The sequence below is a fragment of the Fukomys damarensis genome, unplaced genomic scaffold (genome assembly GCF_012274545.1).
Source record: "Fukomys damarensis isolate Sample0158 unplaced genomic scaffold, DMR_v1.0_HiC HiC_scaffold_9, whole genome shotgun sequence".
In the NCBI taxonomy this organism is placed as follows: domain Eukaryota; kingdom Metazoa; phylum Chordata; class Mammalia; order Rodentia; family Bathyergidae; genus Fukomys; species Fukomys damarensis.
Genome location: NW_022900921.1, coordinates 40773655 through 40789818, shown reverse-complemented (window position 1 = coordinate 40789818; position 16164 = coordinate 40773655). Strand labels below are relative to the sequence as shown.

The 16164-nt window shown below is 48.6% G+C and overlaps 1 protein-coding gene across 1 annotated transcript in view; it reads right to left on the bottom strand.

Annotated features, from left to right (window-relative positions):
• Positions 1–3214: 3214 nt before the first annotated feature.
• Mal (mal, T cell differentiation protein) overlaps positions 3215–16164 on the bottom strand; it is a 25313-nt gene continuing 12363 nt past the window's right edge. Inside the window, exons 4-6 of the mRNA XM_010638200.3 lie at positions 9762–9929; positions 8528–8653; positions 3215–4904 (exon numbers count right to left, since the gene is read on the bottom strand). Coding sequence (XP_010636502.1) covers positions 4830–4904; positions 8528–8653; positions 9762–9929 — 369 coding nt within the window. The 3' untranslated portion in view covers positions 3215–4829. The remainder of the gene's footprint in view (positions 4905–8527; positions 8654–9761; positions 9930–16164) is intronic.

Genomic DNA, 16164 nt, shown 5'->3' with positions numbered 1-16164 from the left:
CACAGAGCAAGCCTGAACTCTGGAACTGGAGCCCATACCTTCCTCCTGGGTAACCTTGGGCAGACCACTGAACCTCTCCGTGCCTCAGATTCCTCTTCTAGATGGTATAACCTGCTTTGGTTGGATCTTAAAAGTCCTCCCAGGCCATATGTTGAAGGTCTGTTCACCTTGTGGTCAAGAGTCTGTGGTGCTGTTGGGAGGCAGTGGACCTTTAGGAGGTAGGGCCTTGTGGAAGGAAGTTAGGTCATTGGAGCCGTGCCCTTGAATATCGAGACCCCAGTATCTTCTTCTCTCTCTTTCTCTGCTTCCTGGTCATCACGAGGTAAGCAGACATCCTCTGCCACATGTTCCAACCTCAATGGACTGCTGTTGCCGTCTCAGCAACCAGGCCAAGCAACCGTGGACTGAAACCTCTGAAACATGAGCCAAAATAAACCTTCCTTATCAGTTACCTTGGGTGTTTTGTCACAATAATGGAAAACTGACCAGCATGGGGCTGCATAAGATTATCATGAGGACTCAGCAAAGAAGTAAAGAGCTTGGTGCAACACCAGGTGGCTTTGGCACAAGTTCTCCGTGCAGGGGCTGGCTGAGCATATGCTGTGGAAGGAGGTCCTGGCAGCTGTGCCTGGTGTTCATGAAACATTTGTGGTACCATCTGACAAATCCTGGCACTATGCTTATCCCAGTCACCTATGAAGGAAGAATGAGATTAGAGCTGGAGCCCCAACATCTGCCTGCCATGCCCAGCTCTTAGAAGCCACCATAACCGGGTGTGATGGAGATGTAACAAAGACTATTGAACCGTGCAGAGTGGGGAAAATCACTTTAAATCTGTTTTCCCAAATTGCGGTATTTTAAATGCCCTGGGCGGATGCCCACGTGTGCAGGGACACTCAGCTGGGCCAGAGGCGCTTTGTTTCCTTGAAAGGCCCCATTGTGACCCCACACCGGCCCCGATTGATTCCAGGAACAAGAGGCCCTTGTGTGGGCCCTGCAGGCTGGCTCACTCCAGCCCACGGCTGGCAGTGTGAACCCTTCACTGCCTCTTTAAAGTCAGGCAGGGAGGCCTTCAGTCCCTGAGTGGGCAGCCTTGCTTAACAGGCCCAAAACATGCGGGCTTTGGGGACCCAGGGTCTTTGAGTCAAGATCTAGAAGGCTGATGCAGCCTAGTTCCTACAAAGTGGGCAGATCCAATGATACCTGTTTACAGTGTGGGGTGTTGGGAGGTTGGCTACTGGGGGAGATGGACTTATGTAGGATGAAGCCCTTCCCAGTCCTCCTTGTGCTACATGGAAAAGGCCACCAGGAGGATGACCCATGAAGTAAGTGGCCATGGCCAGGGACAGGACAGGTGAGGGGTACAAATGTCCTGGCTGGATTTGACCCACAGTTGCCTGGCTATGTGGGCCCCACTCCTTGATGCATGTCCTCCCCACACACCTTCCCCCTCCCATAACACTGTTCTCCCTCCCATGACAATGTCCACAGGGGCCACAGAGAGCAGGAGGAAGGGTGCTGATCCACGAAGCCACTCCCTGGTCTAAGTCATGTTGGACCACTCCTCACCAATGTCACAAATGTCACAAAGGCCTGGCTTCACCTCCGAAGCCCTGCCAGCTGGCATCTGTCCACCATAAGTTTCCTGAGAGGCTGGAGGGCAGACCTACAGGGGGAGAGGTGGGCTGAGCCCGTGTTTGCAGAGCACTGGCCCTGTGACTTCTGGCACCTGGCCAGGCACTGAATGGCCTTGTGTTTCTGGGGAGTGGTCATGGAGCAAAAGGCCCTCTGCAGTGACCCACAAGGCCTCTTCAGTTGAGTGGCCCCATGTGAGGCTGGGCCTGCACCTTGGTTGGTACAACAGGGGTGATCAACTCCAGCCTGGTCTTCTCTGCAAGCTCTGGCTCTCAGTCACATCTCAGATATTTGCAGCTTTTTAATCCTTTAGATCTTTTCTTCTGTGAATTTAAAGGCACCCATCATTCACCTCCTTTGCCCAGGATCAGGGGTCTCTGACTCCATGGGGCTGCAGAGCAGAATTCAGGAGCTACCTGACTTGGCACCATGGTGAGCCAGCAGCTCAGAGCAGCCGGCTTTCTTGAAAGGTGATCAAGTCCTGTGCTCACCAACATGACCAGTGTCAGGCTCTGCTGGTGTTCTGCAGTCTCCTGCCCATGGATGTCATGTCCACCGGAAGGTTTCAGTGTCACTTCTCAAGATGCCAGAGGCCCGCCCTGCCTATAAGAACAAGCCTGGCACCCTTTGAGAATAAGCAAGCTCAGGGCCCCAGGCTTACAGGGTGCCCCAGGCAGAGTCCCAAAGGCACCAAGCAAGATGGCGACACCAATGTGAACTGAGTGTAAGCTGCCTGACCTCTGACCCATCTCAAAGTCACCAGCTAGGCAGCATCTCTGGAGAGCCCATCTACCCTCAGAGTGACACTGTTGTGCTCCAGAGCACCTCCTCCTCCCTGAGACCCACTGAAAGCCACAGGCTATTCAATGACAGGAACTTGGGGCAGAAACCAGTCCTGTCCTCAAGGGCTCTGTGGTGCCAGCACATACAAGGTGCTCAGTCATGCTGCAGGCCCAGTACCTTTTGCCACACAGCCCAGCAGACTTCTTAGATGTCCCCATCTCATCTCCACCCCTCCCTCCCCAGGCAGTGGCTTCCAGAGGAGCAGTGCTCTCGGCAGGTAAGGTCACCTGGCTGCCAGCAGCCAGCACTTGGGTGCAGAGCTGAGCGCTGAGTCCAGGAGCTGGGGCGCTGGGCCCAGGTGAACAGAGTTCAGGAGGGGTTGCAAGGCTGGGGAGCTGAAAGTGGATATGCCCACCCCATGGAGCTCCAGTTTGAATAGGACCCCATTCAAAGGAGAAACGGGGAAGGGATGCTGCAGATTTCAATGATGACTCAGGATAGAAGGAATGAGAAAGTTGTGCCAGAGAATCATCCACAAAGTCTTTGACTAATAAGGACTTTATAAGTCGTATCAATTTGCAGCTGATATTAAAAAATAAAGAGAGTTTCTTTAAATGATTAAAATTGTGAAATATTGAGAAATCCTTGGGAAATTTAAGTAATTTCTCTCTCTCTCTTCTTTCTCCTCCCTCTCTCTTCTTTCTTTCCCTCTCTCCTTTCCCTTTTTTCTCCCTCCCTTCCTCTTTACTTCCCTCTTTTCCTTCTTTCTTTCCTTCTTTTCATCCTCCCTCCAAAAATGAGACTCATTAGAATTGCTGGTTTAGTGTAGTTTGGATGGGGCAGTTTTATTGAAGAAAAAGAATTTCCTTAATCAACAATTGCAAATTTTGTTAAACATACAACAGACACCCTATCTTTTCTTAATTTATTGTTTGATATTTTTAGAAAGACCCTAATCAAACCTTTGGCTTTTGATTTACTATGAAATTTTGGCTGCATTAAGTGGACTCACTGGAAGTGGCCAAGTTTTGGTACCAATGATCCTGGAGTAACAAAGAACCTCCTGAATTTGTCAGAGATCTAATTTAGTTCCAGAGTTGGCTCAGGGGCAAAGCACTTCACCAGTGTGGTCAAGGCCCTGAGTTTGATTCCTAGTAGGGTAAAAAACAAACAAAACCCCCACTAAGATCCAATTAGTTGTGAGATCAGTTGGCAAGTTGGACAGCGAGTAAAAAGTCAACTAGTTAAATCCTCTGCTTGAAGTTTGACTCTTTGCTGTCCTGGCTGCTGGCAGGTTGAGTCTCATCTCTGGAATGTCATCCACTTCCCTAAACCCTGAGATGAAGGGACATTTTTAAATAGGGCAGTGGGGCTTTCCAGATTCCTAAGTCTTATCTTCCTTCCTAATTATCCTAATAATCTGTCTTATTTCAGTCAGATATCTCATACTCAAAAGGCAGCATCCACCATCTATCCCTGTAATCCTTTCAACTCTGTAGCACATCCCTTTCTTTTTCATGGGGTGGCCCAAGGACATCCCCAAACCAGCTGGTTATTCACGTCATGAAGTGGAATGGAAGACAGAGCACATGGCCCAGAATATTTTGGATCAGCTTTACAAAGTGTGAGTGGAAATATCTACACCTGGATTTCTTTGGGGTTAAGGAAATTTTAATTGGGGTGGGGGTGGCACTTGTTGAGATTCCAGAGAGCAGATATTTCTGGAAGGGTGGGATGGAGATGGCCCTGTTTGGAGCTCTGAGGGCAGTGGCTGAGCACACACACTGACATCTAAACTGTCACTTGATGCTGCTTCTTGAGATTCAGGTTAAACCAAAGGATTCTTTGGAAAGAAACCTGACAGGGTGGTGTTCATGATACTGGAAAATTAAACCCAAACCCAGAAAACACCCCACAAAGATATGGAACATAAAGGCACTTTATAAAGTACTCCAAGTGTTATCAGCTTCCCCCATGGACATTTGGAAACATCTGTTGAGTGAGTTGCAGTTCCTATGACATGCAGAATATCCATGAAGACTTAGAAATATGCCCTTAAATGGAACATTCTGGAAGGTGCTTTTCAAGGCTGGGTCCAGGAGTCAGCAGGGGACTGTTGCTTCTGTCACAGGTCATGTCCAACCCCTGCTGGCCCCTTTCACAGACAGGAAGTGACTCTAGAAAGACAGCTCAGCAGTTGGAGGTTAAACACAGCAAGCCCCTAAGCCCAACTCAAAGGTGTGGGAGGGTAAACATGCTACTGCAGAAACAGAGTGTGGTGTTTCCTTTTTTGCTTTTGGTTTGTTTTCTTTTTTCCATCGTGGAGATCATGTCTGTGACCTAGAAAGTTAGGCTGGAAGGCAGGCTAACGAGTTAACACCATTCTGGGTTTTCAGCTCAATTCTGCCTCTTTATGAAGACTTCCATCTGATTAAAGAGAACACAGCATGGGCCACATAGAGCAAAGTGGCTACGTAGGAAAACACCTGGAAGCAGAGAAATGACTGTTAGCAGGAGGAGAGGCTAGGTAGGGCCATCCACACTGTCCAACTGTGCTGGTGAGCTAGGTGATGATCCCTTGGTCTCAGTGTGCAAGGCAAAATGATCTGCTATCACACGTCAGAGAAGGGCCAGCTGGCTTGACATGAGGGCCTTCACAAGTCCCTCCATGAAAGCATCCCAGGAGAGTATCAAGGACTGTCCACGGAAAACTTTCACCCTTCATGCCAGTAAGACCAGTGTCCACTAGCTTGACTCAGTGCTGGGCTGTGAGATTATGGACGCACGGGCTTGCTGGCTCTTCATAAGTTCTCAATGTTCCCTGGAGGTTTCCCTACCAGAACCTTAGTCCAGGATTCTTCATTTCCCAGGTACGGGTGGTGACCCAGCTTCATGGGAAGTGAGGAACAGGGAGAGGGAGGAGGAACAATGAGTTGGATGTAGTGCTACATGGCTGTAATCCCAACACTCTGGAAGGCTGAAGATGGAGGATTGCAAGTTTGAGCCCAGCCTGGGTAACTTTGTGCCTTGGCAAGACCCTGTCTCAAAATATAAAAATTTATTTTAAAGAGGACTAAGGATGTAGCATAGCAAGAAGGCCCTGGGTTCAATGTCCAGTACCACCAAAAAGAAAGAGAGAGAGAGAGAGAGCATGCTTACTGAGGAAACTGTTGGGAGGAAGGAACCAGCCATTTGGCACTAGGAACAAAGGTCCTGAAAGAGAGAGAGAGACAGAGAGAGACAGAGAGAGAGAGAGAGAGCACGCTTACTGAGGAAACTGTTGGGAGGAAGGAACCAGCCATTTGGCACTAGGAACAAAGGTCCTGAAAATGTGGCAAAGGGTCACTTGTCACTGGTTTTATTCACTCGGGCACCTATGCCTACCACCCTACTTTGGGTGGCTTTTACAGGCTTGCCTGCCTCTGAATCCAATAATAGCTGCACCTGCTTTTGTGACCTTGGACAGAGAGTTAAGAATTTCCAGTCTGGGAACAACATACGGGGTGGCTACGCCTCTTTGACTCTTGAAAATGCCCATAAACACCAGCTATCCCGAGGCTACTCTCACCCTGCCCCCATGCATGGGTGAAGCCCTCATTGGCCACAGGCGATGAGTAAGCTGAGTTATTTAGTAACAGATTCAAGATAACTCATCTGAATACCCTGTCCAGAAAGGAGCAGTCACACAAGATTTTTGTCCCAAAAATAAGATGGTTCATATTGACCCAAGGAGAATGTTTGGCAGAAGCACCTCAGATGTTCCAGCAGGAAATAGAAACTTATTTTTTCAAATGAAGTAGAAAAATAACACAGTGAGGACATTATGAACTGGGGGCTTGTGGGACCATGTTTTGGTTTTTCCTCTAAACTGCTGCCATTATTGCACACCATGGTAAGATCTAGAAATTTCCAGATTTCTCCAGAAATCTCCGGCTCTCCTCAGTCTATTTCCACCAATATCCAGGACCTCTTTAGTGAAGAAGTACCACTACCAGCAGAGGAGACAGGGAGGGAGCCCAGTTTCCGAGACAGATCCTAACCAGAGCCACAGAGAGGTGAGACACAGGCTGGACTTCCAAAGGCCAGGGAGGTGTAAGTGAGGTTCTGGGGTACCCCAGATGTGCATATTCCTCAAATGGCCACTCCCAACACCATCCAAAAGTCATGTCACATACTGATTCAGTTGATTTTCAATGGAAATTGAAATATATTGAATTTGGCTCATATTTCAGCTTGGTGGTTTCAGCTTGGTGCATCTGCCTCCTGAGAACATTCTGAATTCTTAGTATGATTACTCCTGACTTTGCCAGGTACTCATGCCTGTCCAACTCCTCTAACAAGCAGGAGAACACAATCTAATGTGGAATGGATAAATAGATGTTACTACAGTCCTATGGTGGAAAACTGTACAGCAATGAGAATAAACAACCTATACCTACATCCAACCCACATGGATGAATCTCACAAACAAGGCTGAGGGAAAGAAGCCAAACATAAAAGAAAACACCCTCTCTGATCCTAGTTACATGAAGTTCAAAGATAGGCAAAAGTGAACTGGGTACTAGAAATCTAAAATTAGATGGTAGCAGAGGTGACAGGACAAGAGCAGACCTAGAGAGGGAAGTGAGGATTGGCCATTGCCTTGCATTTGGTTTGCAGTGGAAGAACTGACCTAGGAGGAGGAGAATGAGGGGGAACAGGGAGCTAGTCTCAAGATGGCAGCTCCCAGGGAGGTTTCTGGGAGCTTGTTTGTTGTATCCTATTTCTGAACCTGGATTCTAGCTACACAGAAGTGCACTTCCTGACCATTCATCAAGCTATACACACTTAACCTACATACTTCCCATGTGTGTATTGTCTTTCAATAAAAAGTCAAAGAGAAAAGTTGGAATGCAGTAGAATTGGTTCTTAACTGGAGAACTTCCCTGGCGTTAAAGCCCCCAACTTGGGTGTTCTCACTAAGTGCTGACCCACTAACCACATTCCATCTACATTTTGCTACCATTATGCAGAACAATTTTATGGGAATTGTCACGGGCTTTGCTGGTGTCTGTTCAGAAAGAAGCTCTGAAAGTGGGTTGAGAGAGTTGTCAGGTGACCCCAGACAGGGAGGTGAAACTCAGTCACATGATAGATGGAAGGGGAGGTGGGTCAGCAGCCTCCCAGGCAAGGAGATCAAGCAAGAAGCTGCCTGGCTGAGTCACTGTTTAGAAACTGTCCAGGCTGGGAGATGTCCCCACACGGTGAGGCACATCAAGGGCAATGGGGATCCTGAGGTGACCATGTAATTTGGGGAGGCATCTGTAGGCTGGGAGTTCAAGGGGAGCATGTGACTTCCCAAAAAGGGAGAGTGGCCCACAGGGACAAGGCTTTGAGGAGCCTTTCCCCAGTCCCCTCCCTCTGAGAGACTCTACCTCAAAGCCCACCCATGCCCACTCATGGGTTTCACTCAATCTCTGCTCCACCGCTTCCCACAGGAGGACACAGCAGGCTGAGAAGCAGGCACTCAGCATCTGTCTCCATACTTGCCTCCCTGTCTTCATGACTCACACGTCAGTTTCTAGGAATTTGGGTCATGTTTTCTGAAATTTTGCTTATTTTTAGAGTACTACCCTTAGTTAGAAATACACTTCCTATTACGAGCTAGCCCACTGATCTGAGGGCCCATATGCATAACTCCAGAGAGATCACTTTTGTGACAGTACAGTCTCCCACTCCCTGTTGTTCATATCTATCCCATTAAAAGACAATCAGGCCTGACCATGTGCTTCAGGGGATGACACTTGGTGATCTTAATGGGTGACCCAAGCTTGCCATGCCCAACTTCTCCATCCGTGACATGGGTATGATAATAGTGCTTATGCCACAGGGTTGCTAGATTGTTCAGGAACCTCTCAGACAGTGTCAGGCTCTCCATGACCATTGGCTGTTCAGATGCCACCTGCGGCATAGCCCACCCAGGCCTGAGCCCCTGGGGCTATTCCACACCCTGAGCCGAAGACTCGGGGAGTTTTGGGCACATCCCTTCCTGTCTTGGGGACTTTGTTGGGTCAGAAATGAGGGCAGCTGATGGCCAGTGGACAGTGAGTACAGGTGGCCAGGGACTCACCACAGCTGAGATGTTTTCATGGTACTGCTTGTAGGTGTAACCGTCATGTGTGAGGATGGTGGCCAGGGCTTCCAGGACTGAGGCGCTGAGGTAAAACAGTGCAGCCACACAGTTGTAGGCTGCATCCTGTGGGGCGGAGAGAGCAGGTGTGAGATGGAGAGAAAGGGACACCAGCCTAGATGTGGAGATGTAATCAACCCACTCTGCCTCCACCAGGCCCTGCTCAGGTCTCTTCTTTATCTCCTACTACTTCCCTTGAGTCCCACTCCCTGGCCCCAAAACCCTTTCCTCCCAGAAGTGGGTTGAACAGTGCTATCCAGCTAAGCTATATTTCTGGGGCTTGGACCCAGGGACACACACACTTGGCTGGAGAAAGGGCATTGCTTTCCCTTGCGGTGGGGTCAGCTGAGAAGTTGCGGGGCACCTTGGGATATGACACAGGATGTGTCATATGCTGTCTCAGTTCTGACTCAGATGGGCCCCACTTGCCTATTAGAGCGTGAGAGAGACTGGGGCCTCTTCTATTGTTTTTTTGTTTTTGTTTTTATTGGCTTTATTTATTTGTTTTGGCTCCTTGTATATTTTAAAGCAAAAGAAAGGAATTAAAACACAGTTTTGCATAGTTGTATTTTGGAAGCGATTTCAAAAGTCTATGTAGGAGGCCTTTAGGGAGGCAGAGGCCTAAAAAACCAGAAGGTGTCTCTTATATAAATGTCTTTTTCCAGGGCCCCAAAGCAGGATTTGCACAGAAGAAAGACAACAGGCCATTTTTGTCCCCAAATCCTCTCTGGTAGCCCTACTTGGGAGGTAGTGGCTGGGGGCTGGGCAGTGAGTGTGGCCTGGCCACTGGTTGGGGGAACCATTGGATGAAGGTCAACACCTGGGACCTTGCTGCTCCAAGATGGAAACAGCCTGGCTGATGCCAGCTGCCCGGCAGGTGTAGTGGGTGTGGGGAGGAGCTGGGCTGCTGCTGGTTGGTGTAAAACAGTGAAGGAAGAGAAAGCAGAACAGCTCAATGTGAATCAGCAGCAAATCCATCACCCTCTGCCTCTACTTTCTGTCAGTGTTGCAGGGAACCCTGGGCCACTGTGCAGAGTCTGAGCTGAGGCTTGGGCCAGCTCACCTGGAATGTGCTGGGAGGCATCCACAGGGCATCCCTACACAGGCCAGCCTCCCAGGGCAGCAGAGGGTCCAATACTACCTCCCCCACCAAACACACTCAGCTGGAACTCACCAGAGTGATCCAGGATGTCTCCCCACCATGGGCATTAATTATGTACAGGATGAGCAGAGCAGTGGTGGCCATGAAGCAGAACACAGACACAAACATCACCCAGCCCTGGATCAGGGGGATGGGCACTCGGGAGGAGGCCACCAGGATCCACACGAGGCCCCCGAAGACCTGCAGGAGAGAGGCAGAAGCACTGTGGGAGGAGAAGAGCTCCAGCCCCCAAAGGCCCTGGCCCCCAGGTCACAGGGGGACCTTGGGGATGCAGAAACACAGGAAGGAGGCAAAGAGAACAGGGCAGTGCCCTGGGCTAGGTCTCTAATCTCAGTTTTTTCAAGTGCCCGCTGCCTTGCTTTTCATATTTCTTCATTTTACACAGATATTTGCATTACACTTATATGCTAGGTGCTGTCCTAAGCACTTTACAAATTGGACTTAGTTAATTCTTGTAACAACTCTATGAGTGAGGTACTAACTCATTTATCAGATGGGAAAACTGAGGCAGATGTCAGCAAAGTTAAATTGTTATTCCAAGGAAGAACTTAAAGCATCCAATATTATCATTAGAAAGACTAGCTTTTCTTCTGAGATACTATTTTCCCCATTTGCTTTGCTATTAAAATACACTTTTTAATGAAACGATAGCAAACTCTTTAGCCATCCTATGTTATTAGTTTTTTTGTTGTTGTGTTTTTAAAAGACTTTAACCCTTATTGCCAGTTTCAGGAAATGCCCTAGCTGTTATCATTGGGGCTGGAGTGGAGTGAGCTTGGGTTGGTCCTGTCCCATCCAATGTCTAAGGACAGAGGAGAGACAAACACACCCAGGTTATCCAAAAACACAACAGCCGATGTTGCCAGGGCCATGAGCTGTGTTTAGGGAGGAGCACAAGGACAAGCACAGGGGCCTCTAACACCTCTGGTGGCATCTTCAGGCACCTAGCGCTAGGATTTCTCCACTTCTCCTTGATCCTCTTCACCCTCACGGGAAATCAGCTTCATCCGTCTGTACCCCTCCCAGGTAAGGACAGGGTCCAGACCCTTGTGCAGAAGTCTTTGCAGCCAGCAGTATCCAAAGTACTGAGGAGCATTTGGGGCCATGAATGGGCTGGGCTCCTGGTCCCTCATTCCCTGTGGTGAGAACTCACAATACCCGGACCCCATCTCCCTGGATCAGCTGCCCACCTGCAGGTCAGAGATACCACTCTCTTTGCAGGTGTCCTCTGAGCCTCTTGGCTGGGCAACATCAACAAAGTTACATTTAGATAGAAAAATCAGTGCCATGGAGAATCTAGATTTACCAAAACTCAGTTGTCCTGAATGAATCAGATGTGGGCATCTCTGACCTGAAAACTTTGTCCACTGATGGACATTTGATTGTCAAAAGTTATGTTAGAGCCAGAGGAACACACTGTACACTTTATACAAAGTGGAGCAAAATCAACTAAATAAGAATCCTTAGACTGCAAGAACAATATGTGTGTGCAGATTTTATCCACAGTTGAGTATAAGATCAGACAGATGGGACTTGGCCCCTTCCTTAATGCACACTGGCAAAGGGACCCATGCATGTACCTGGCTGAGCAAAACTTGGTTTTAGGAGGTATAAGAGTGGCATGAAGAAATGAAAGTCAAATGGATCTGTCCATGTAGTGGGCATGGAGAAGCACTGGCCTGGGACATCCCTCTCCTAAGCCACCCATGTGACCATCTGAGGGTTGAGCCCATGCCAGGTCCAGGCTCATCTTTTCACAGGGAGTCCTAAACATCTCTGTGGCCCTCAGCTTGAACACTGTTCTATTTAGTTAGTGGTAAAGTGGCACTTTCCTGGACCAGGTGGAAGTAGGTAAACTACTCATGGGAGGCAGCTGGCTCCTGGGGACACCAGGAAGAGCCACACAGCCATTCCCATCCGGGTTGATTAACTTGCCTTTAGTCTCCTGGTAGACGCATGTGGCTAAGCTGAAATGACTTAGGAGCAGTGTGAGTTGTCCATTGAGGGGAGCGCTCCTTTATGGAACCTGTGTGGAACCCAGTGGGTCAGAGGGGTGCTCATGGCAGGCCAGTGGACTTAGTGTTGAGGAACTGCATGCCAACACAGGGAAACAGTTCTCTTTTACTCTACTGGGTCATTCTGACCAAGCAAGAAAGGCTCAGGGTACAGCCAGGTGTCTGGGATTCTCTGCAAGCACAGGAAGGCATTGAATTGGACAATGGCATTGTTTTTAGGTTCACGGTAACAACATCACAATTTGGGGAATTTAACTGTCAAATATATACAAGTAAATGAATGCCCAGGTGATGTGTGGATGTGGCCACCTGAGGTGTGGCTTTCAGTGACTGATCTGCAGAGCCATCTTTCTTTACCTCTTCCTGCTTCCTGCTTCCCTATGTGGCCTGAGAAGGGTCAGGACTCAAGAGCAGGAAAATGGGACATAGCCAGAGTGCGGGCACCAGCCTGGTGTGTGTCTTTTGCTGCATGCAAGCTTTGAACTGAACTCAAGTGACTGAGCCATGCAGGAGAAAACAATGGGCTGAAACATTGGGTGTATTTGCTCCAGTCTGATGAAGGCTATTTCAGCTTCCAGGAAAAATGCATTCTCTCTCTCCATCTCTCTGCCTCTGTCTGTCACACAAATGTGCATTTATGTGTGCATGCTTTCATGCGGATCTCTGGAGTCTACAGTCAGCACCCCTGCCCACAGCTGCCCACAGAACAAATCCCACTGTGCGCAAGCCCAGCCTCTGGCTCCAGGTGGACCTCAGGATCCTGTGTTGCCTTGGATGCATTATCCTGCAGAGAGGTCCTTTTAAAATTTAGGTGGAAATTAAAAATTGTTGCATGGTTTATCTACAATAGTAGGTTTCATAGTTTCATGGTGGGTGAAAAAGTCTCGCTTAAAAACAGCTCTAATGAGATGTAATTCACATAGTATGCAATTCACCCACAGAAGGTGCATGATTCAGAGGTGTTTAATAAATGCACAGATATGGGAAACAATACCACAGCCAATGCTAGAACATTTTCCATCATCTCAAAATGAAATCCCATAACCATTAGCCATTGCTTTCCTCCCTGCTCCAGCAGCCACTAATCTACTTTGTGTCTCTATAGATTTCCTGTTCTGAACTTTCCTGTGAGTGGAATCATATAATATATGGACTTTTGTGACTCACTTTCATTTAGCATCATGTCTTTAAGGTGAGAAACCATCTCTTGTGGGGACTCTTACAGATTAACTCTACCACCGCAGACCCCACACTCTATGGGGGTGCCTCATCTCTAAGCCAGAAAGAGCCAAGGATACATACCCTGGCTCCCAGGGACGTTCTTACAGGAGAGATGTCCCGTCTATCCCAGAATCTTGTCACGCCTTGCATGGACGTCATCTCCTCAGCAGAGATGAAATCTTTATGACCCCAGGTCCTTGCTCCCAGAAGAGAGCAGTGGGGCTCTCCTGTGATCCTTACCACCCTGCCCAGGAGGTACCTGGGGCATAGCACAGAGTGCCACCACTTTCACAGGATGGAGCCACAGGGAGCATCGTGGGAGGGAGTGAGGTTGTGCAGAGCAACCCTGAGGGGATGAGTAGGAGGAAGGGGACACACACAAGGGCAGGGCTGGACAGATGCCTGAGATAGAAACAGCTTCTGTCTCAGCTGGCCACACAAAGCACCCCTTGCCTTTGGAGCGTGGCCTTCTGCCCTGGTCTCTGACATGAGAAGGCCAGGGGGAACGCATGTTGGCAGCTGCAACAGCTGGGATGATCAAGGGCTCTGCTGGGTCTGCATGGCACAGCAGAGACTGGCAAGCGGTTCAGCCTCAACTTCCTCCTGTGGGAGTGGCAACTGGCCAATGTCTCCCCACTTGTGGCTGGTGTGAACTGGCTGAAACCACAGACATAGGCATGAGTGTGAAGCTTCTGGCCCTGTGCCCAGTCCCAACCATGGCGGGGGAGAAGATGTGGCTCACCCAGGAGGCTGAGCACCCAGCAGAGTCAGGCGCATCAGCAGCCCTTTCCAGCTGCCCCTGAATAGCCACAGGTCTGCATCCATGGATTCAACCAACTGTAGATCAAAAATACTCTGAAAAAAAACATCATCTGTATTGAACATAATGCAGGCTTTCCCCCCTTGTTATTATACCCTAAACAACCATTTATATTGTATTAGGTTTTTGGTTTTTTTGTTTTTTGTTTTTGGTACCGGGGATTGAACTTAGGTCCTTGTGCTTGCGAGGCAGGTGGCAGAACCACTGAGCTAAATCTCCAGCCCCCTATATTAGGTTTTTAAAAGTCATCTAGAGATGATTTAAATGCACAGGAGGATGTGCTCAGGGTACAGAAAAACATTACACTACTTTATATAACAGACTTGAGCATCCTCCAGGGCCAACTGTCCAGTGAAGACCAACAGCCAGTCCTCAGGTGGTCAAAGCAGCCTGATCTGCTTCATGGTCTCAACCCAGCCATGAAGGAAGAGATGGGCTCAGCTGGTTAATAGGCCCAAGGGTCAAGGAGCGGCTTTCCAGGGGAGGACAGGTGCAGGCTGAGCCCAGAGGTTTCAGAAGCAGCCATGAGGGCTTCAGAACCAGGCAGCCAGCTACAAGGTAGGGTGCGGCACAGCAGAAGAGGGCTCCGAAAAGGGTAAGCCGTGGAAGGCTGAGATTTAGTGTGAATCATGGGACCACAGCCAGTTCCCACCCCACTCCACCTACTAAGTGTACAGAGAACAAACAGGGAACAGGCGCAGTACCCATACCTGGGAGATAAGGCACTCCCAGGCTGTGAGCAAGCCTTGAAGCCCGCTTGCCAAATATTTGTCAGGAGCAAGTGGGTAGGTAAGGGTTCAAGCTCTCCCCTCATAAGGAAACTATAGGTGGCTCCTGGCTTCTGGACAGCCAGTGCTTAGAGGTCATTATTTTGAAATGGTCATTCATCCAAGAAGGGGCATGGCCCCTGTGTCAACTCATCTCTGTCAAGGGCCATACTGAGAATGCATTAGACCAGGTAGAAAGCTTTTTTAAAAAAAGACAAAACCTATGCTCAGGCTCAGGCCCAGGGTCTGATTCAATTGCAGAGAAGTAGAGCTAAGGACAAGGGACAGAGAGGCCATGGTAACCTGCTTTTATGTGACAGGACCCTGAGTGATGTGCTAGTAACTCCTGCCAAACAGAAGGGGAGATGGGTTCCACAGTGATTGCCTGGCTAGCTTTCCAACAGTGTTGGGGAGCGAGGGCTCCTCTCAAGTCCCTGCCTGGCTTCTAGTGCAAAATGCTCTCCTCCCCTCTCCTCTCTCCTTCCCTTTTCTCCCTTCCCTTTCTTCTCCAAGCTTCTATACTTGTCTGGCCTTGAATATGAGACCAGCTGGGCCCTGGGTGTCCTCCAAATGCCTTCCTGTCTAAGGATGCGGGGCTGAGCTGGTGATCAGAGGCCCCTGTTCACCCTGGCATTTTGAGGGTGGAAACTACGCATCTTTCAGTGTTGGGTGTGGAGCAGAGATGAAGTTCTGTAATAACCAGGGGATCATGTACAAAAGTAGGCAAAGAGTTCTCAAAAATTTAAAAAGAGTTTACAGCCAGGGGCTACTTGATCAGATAATCTTTGTGAAAAACACTCCCTCAGGAAATAGGGTCGGAGGACGCCCTCTGAGAAGGTTCTCACTTTTTCTTTCTGGATTAATCCATGGAAGGAGACTATAGTGTAGGCTTTAGAGCCAGAGTTGATGAGTATGAAGCCCAGCTCTGCCACACACCAGCTGGGCAAGCTGTTGTCCCTGAGGGAGTTACTTAGCCTCTCTGGTCTCTTATCTGCAAAGTAGTGATAAGGACAGTTAAGGAAAAGGTTTTTATCAGGGGTGTGCCTGGCACAAGTGAGTGCTCTAAGAGCTTGTCACAACTGTCATGGGCTGAAGCGAGGTGTCACCTGTAACTGCGTGAACATCCCAGCAAGATTATCCATTCCTGACCTTGTTGAAAGCCAGGATTTAAGAATGACCATAAAAGCATCCAAAAGAATGCATATTGAGGCCATACTCTTAAGTGAAATAAATAAGACACACGTGTAAATACCGAATAGTTTCTCTGGTGTGAAAAACTAAAAGTGTAAATAAGATCCAAATTGTATAATTGACAATGTGAAATAGGAAGAAAAGGGCTAAAGGTGTAGGGGAAGTGGGAGGGGTAGGAGAAAGGAAATAAGGGACAAGAAAAAATATGAGAAAAGGAAAAAAATGGAAACAAAGTCTTTGTAAATAGGGGAGGGTGGAGGGCATGAAGGGAGGGCAGGGGTATGGGGAAAAATGAGAACCAAGATCTGTCTTGTAAAGGTACAAGATCCGAATGATAAATGTAACTGTACTGTATACTTAAAAAGTATCAATAAACTCAATGAGATTGTAAAAAAAGCATC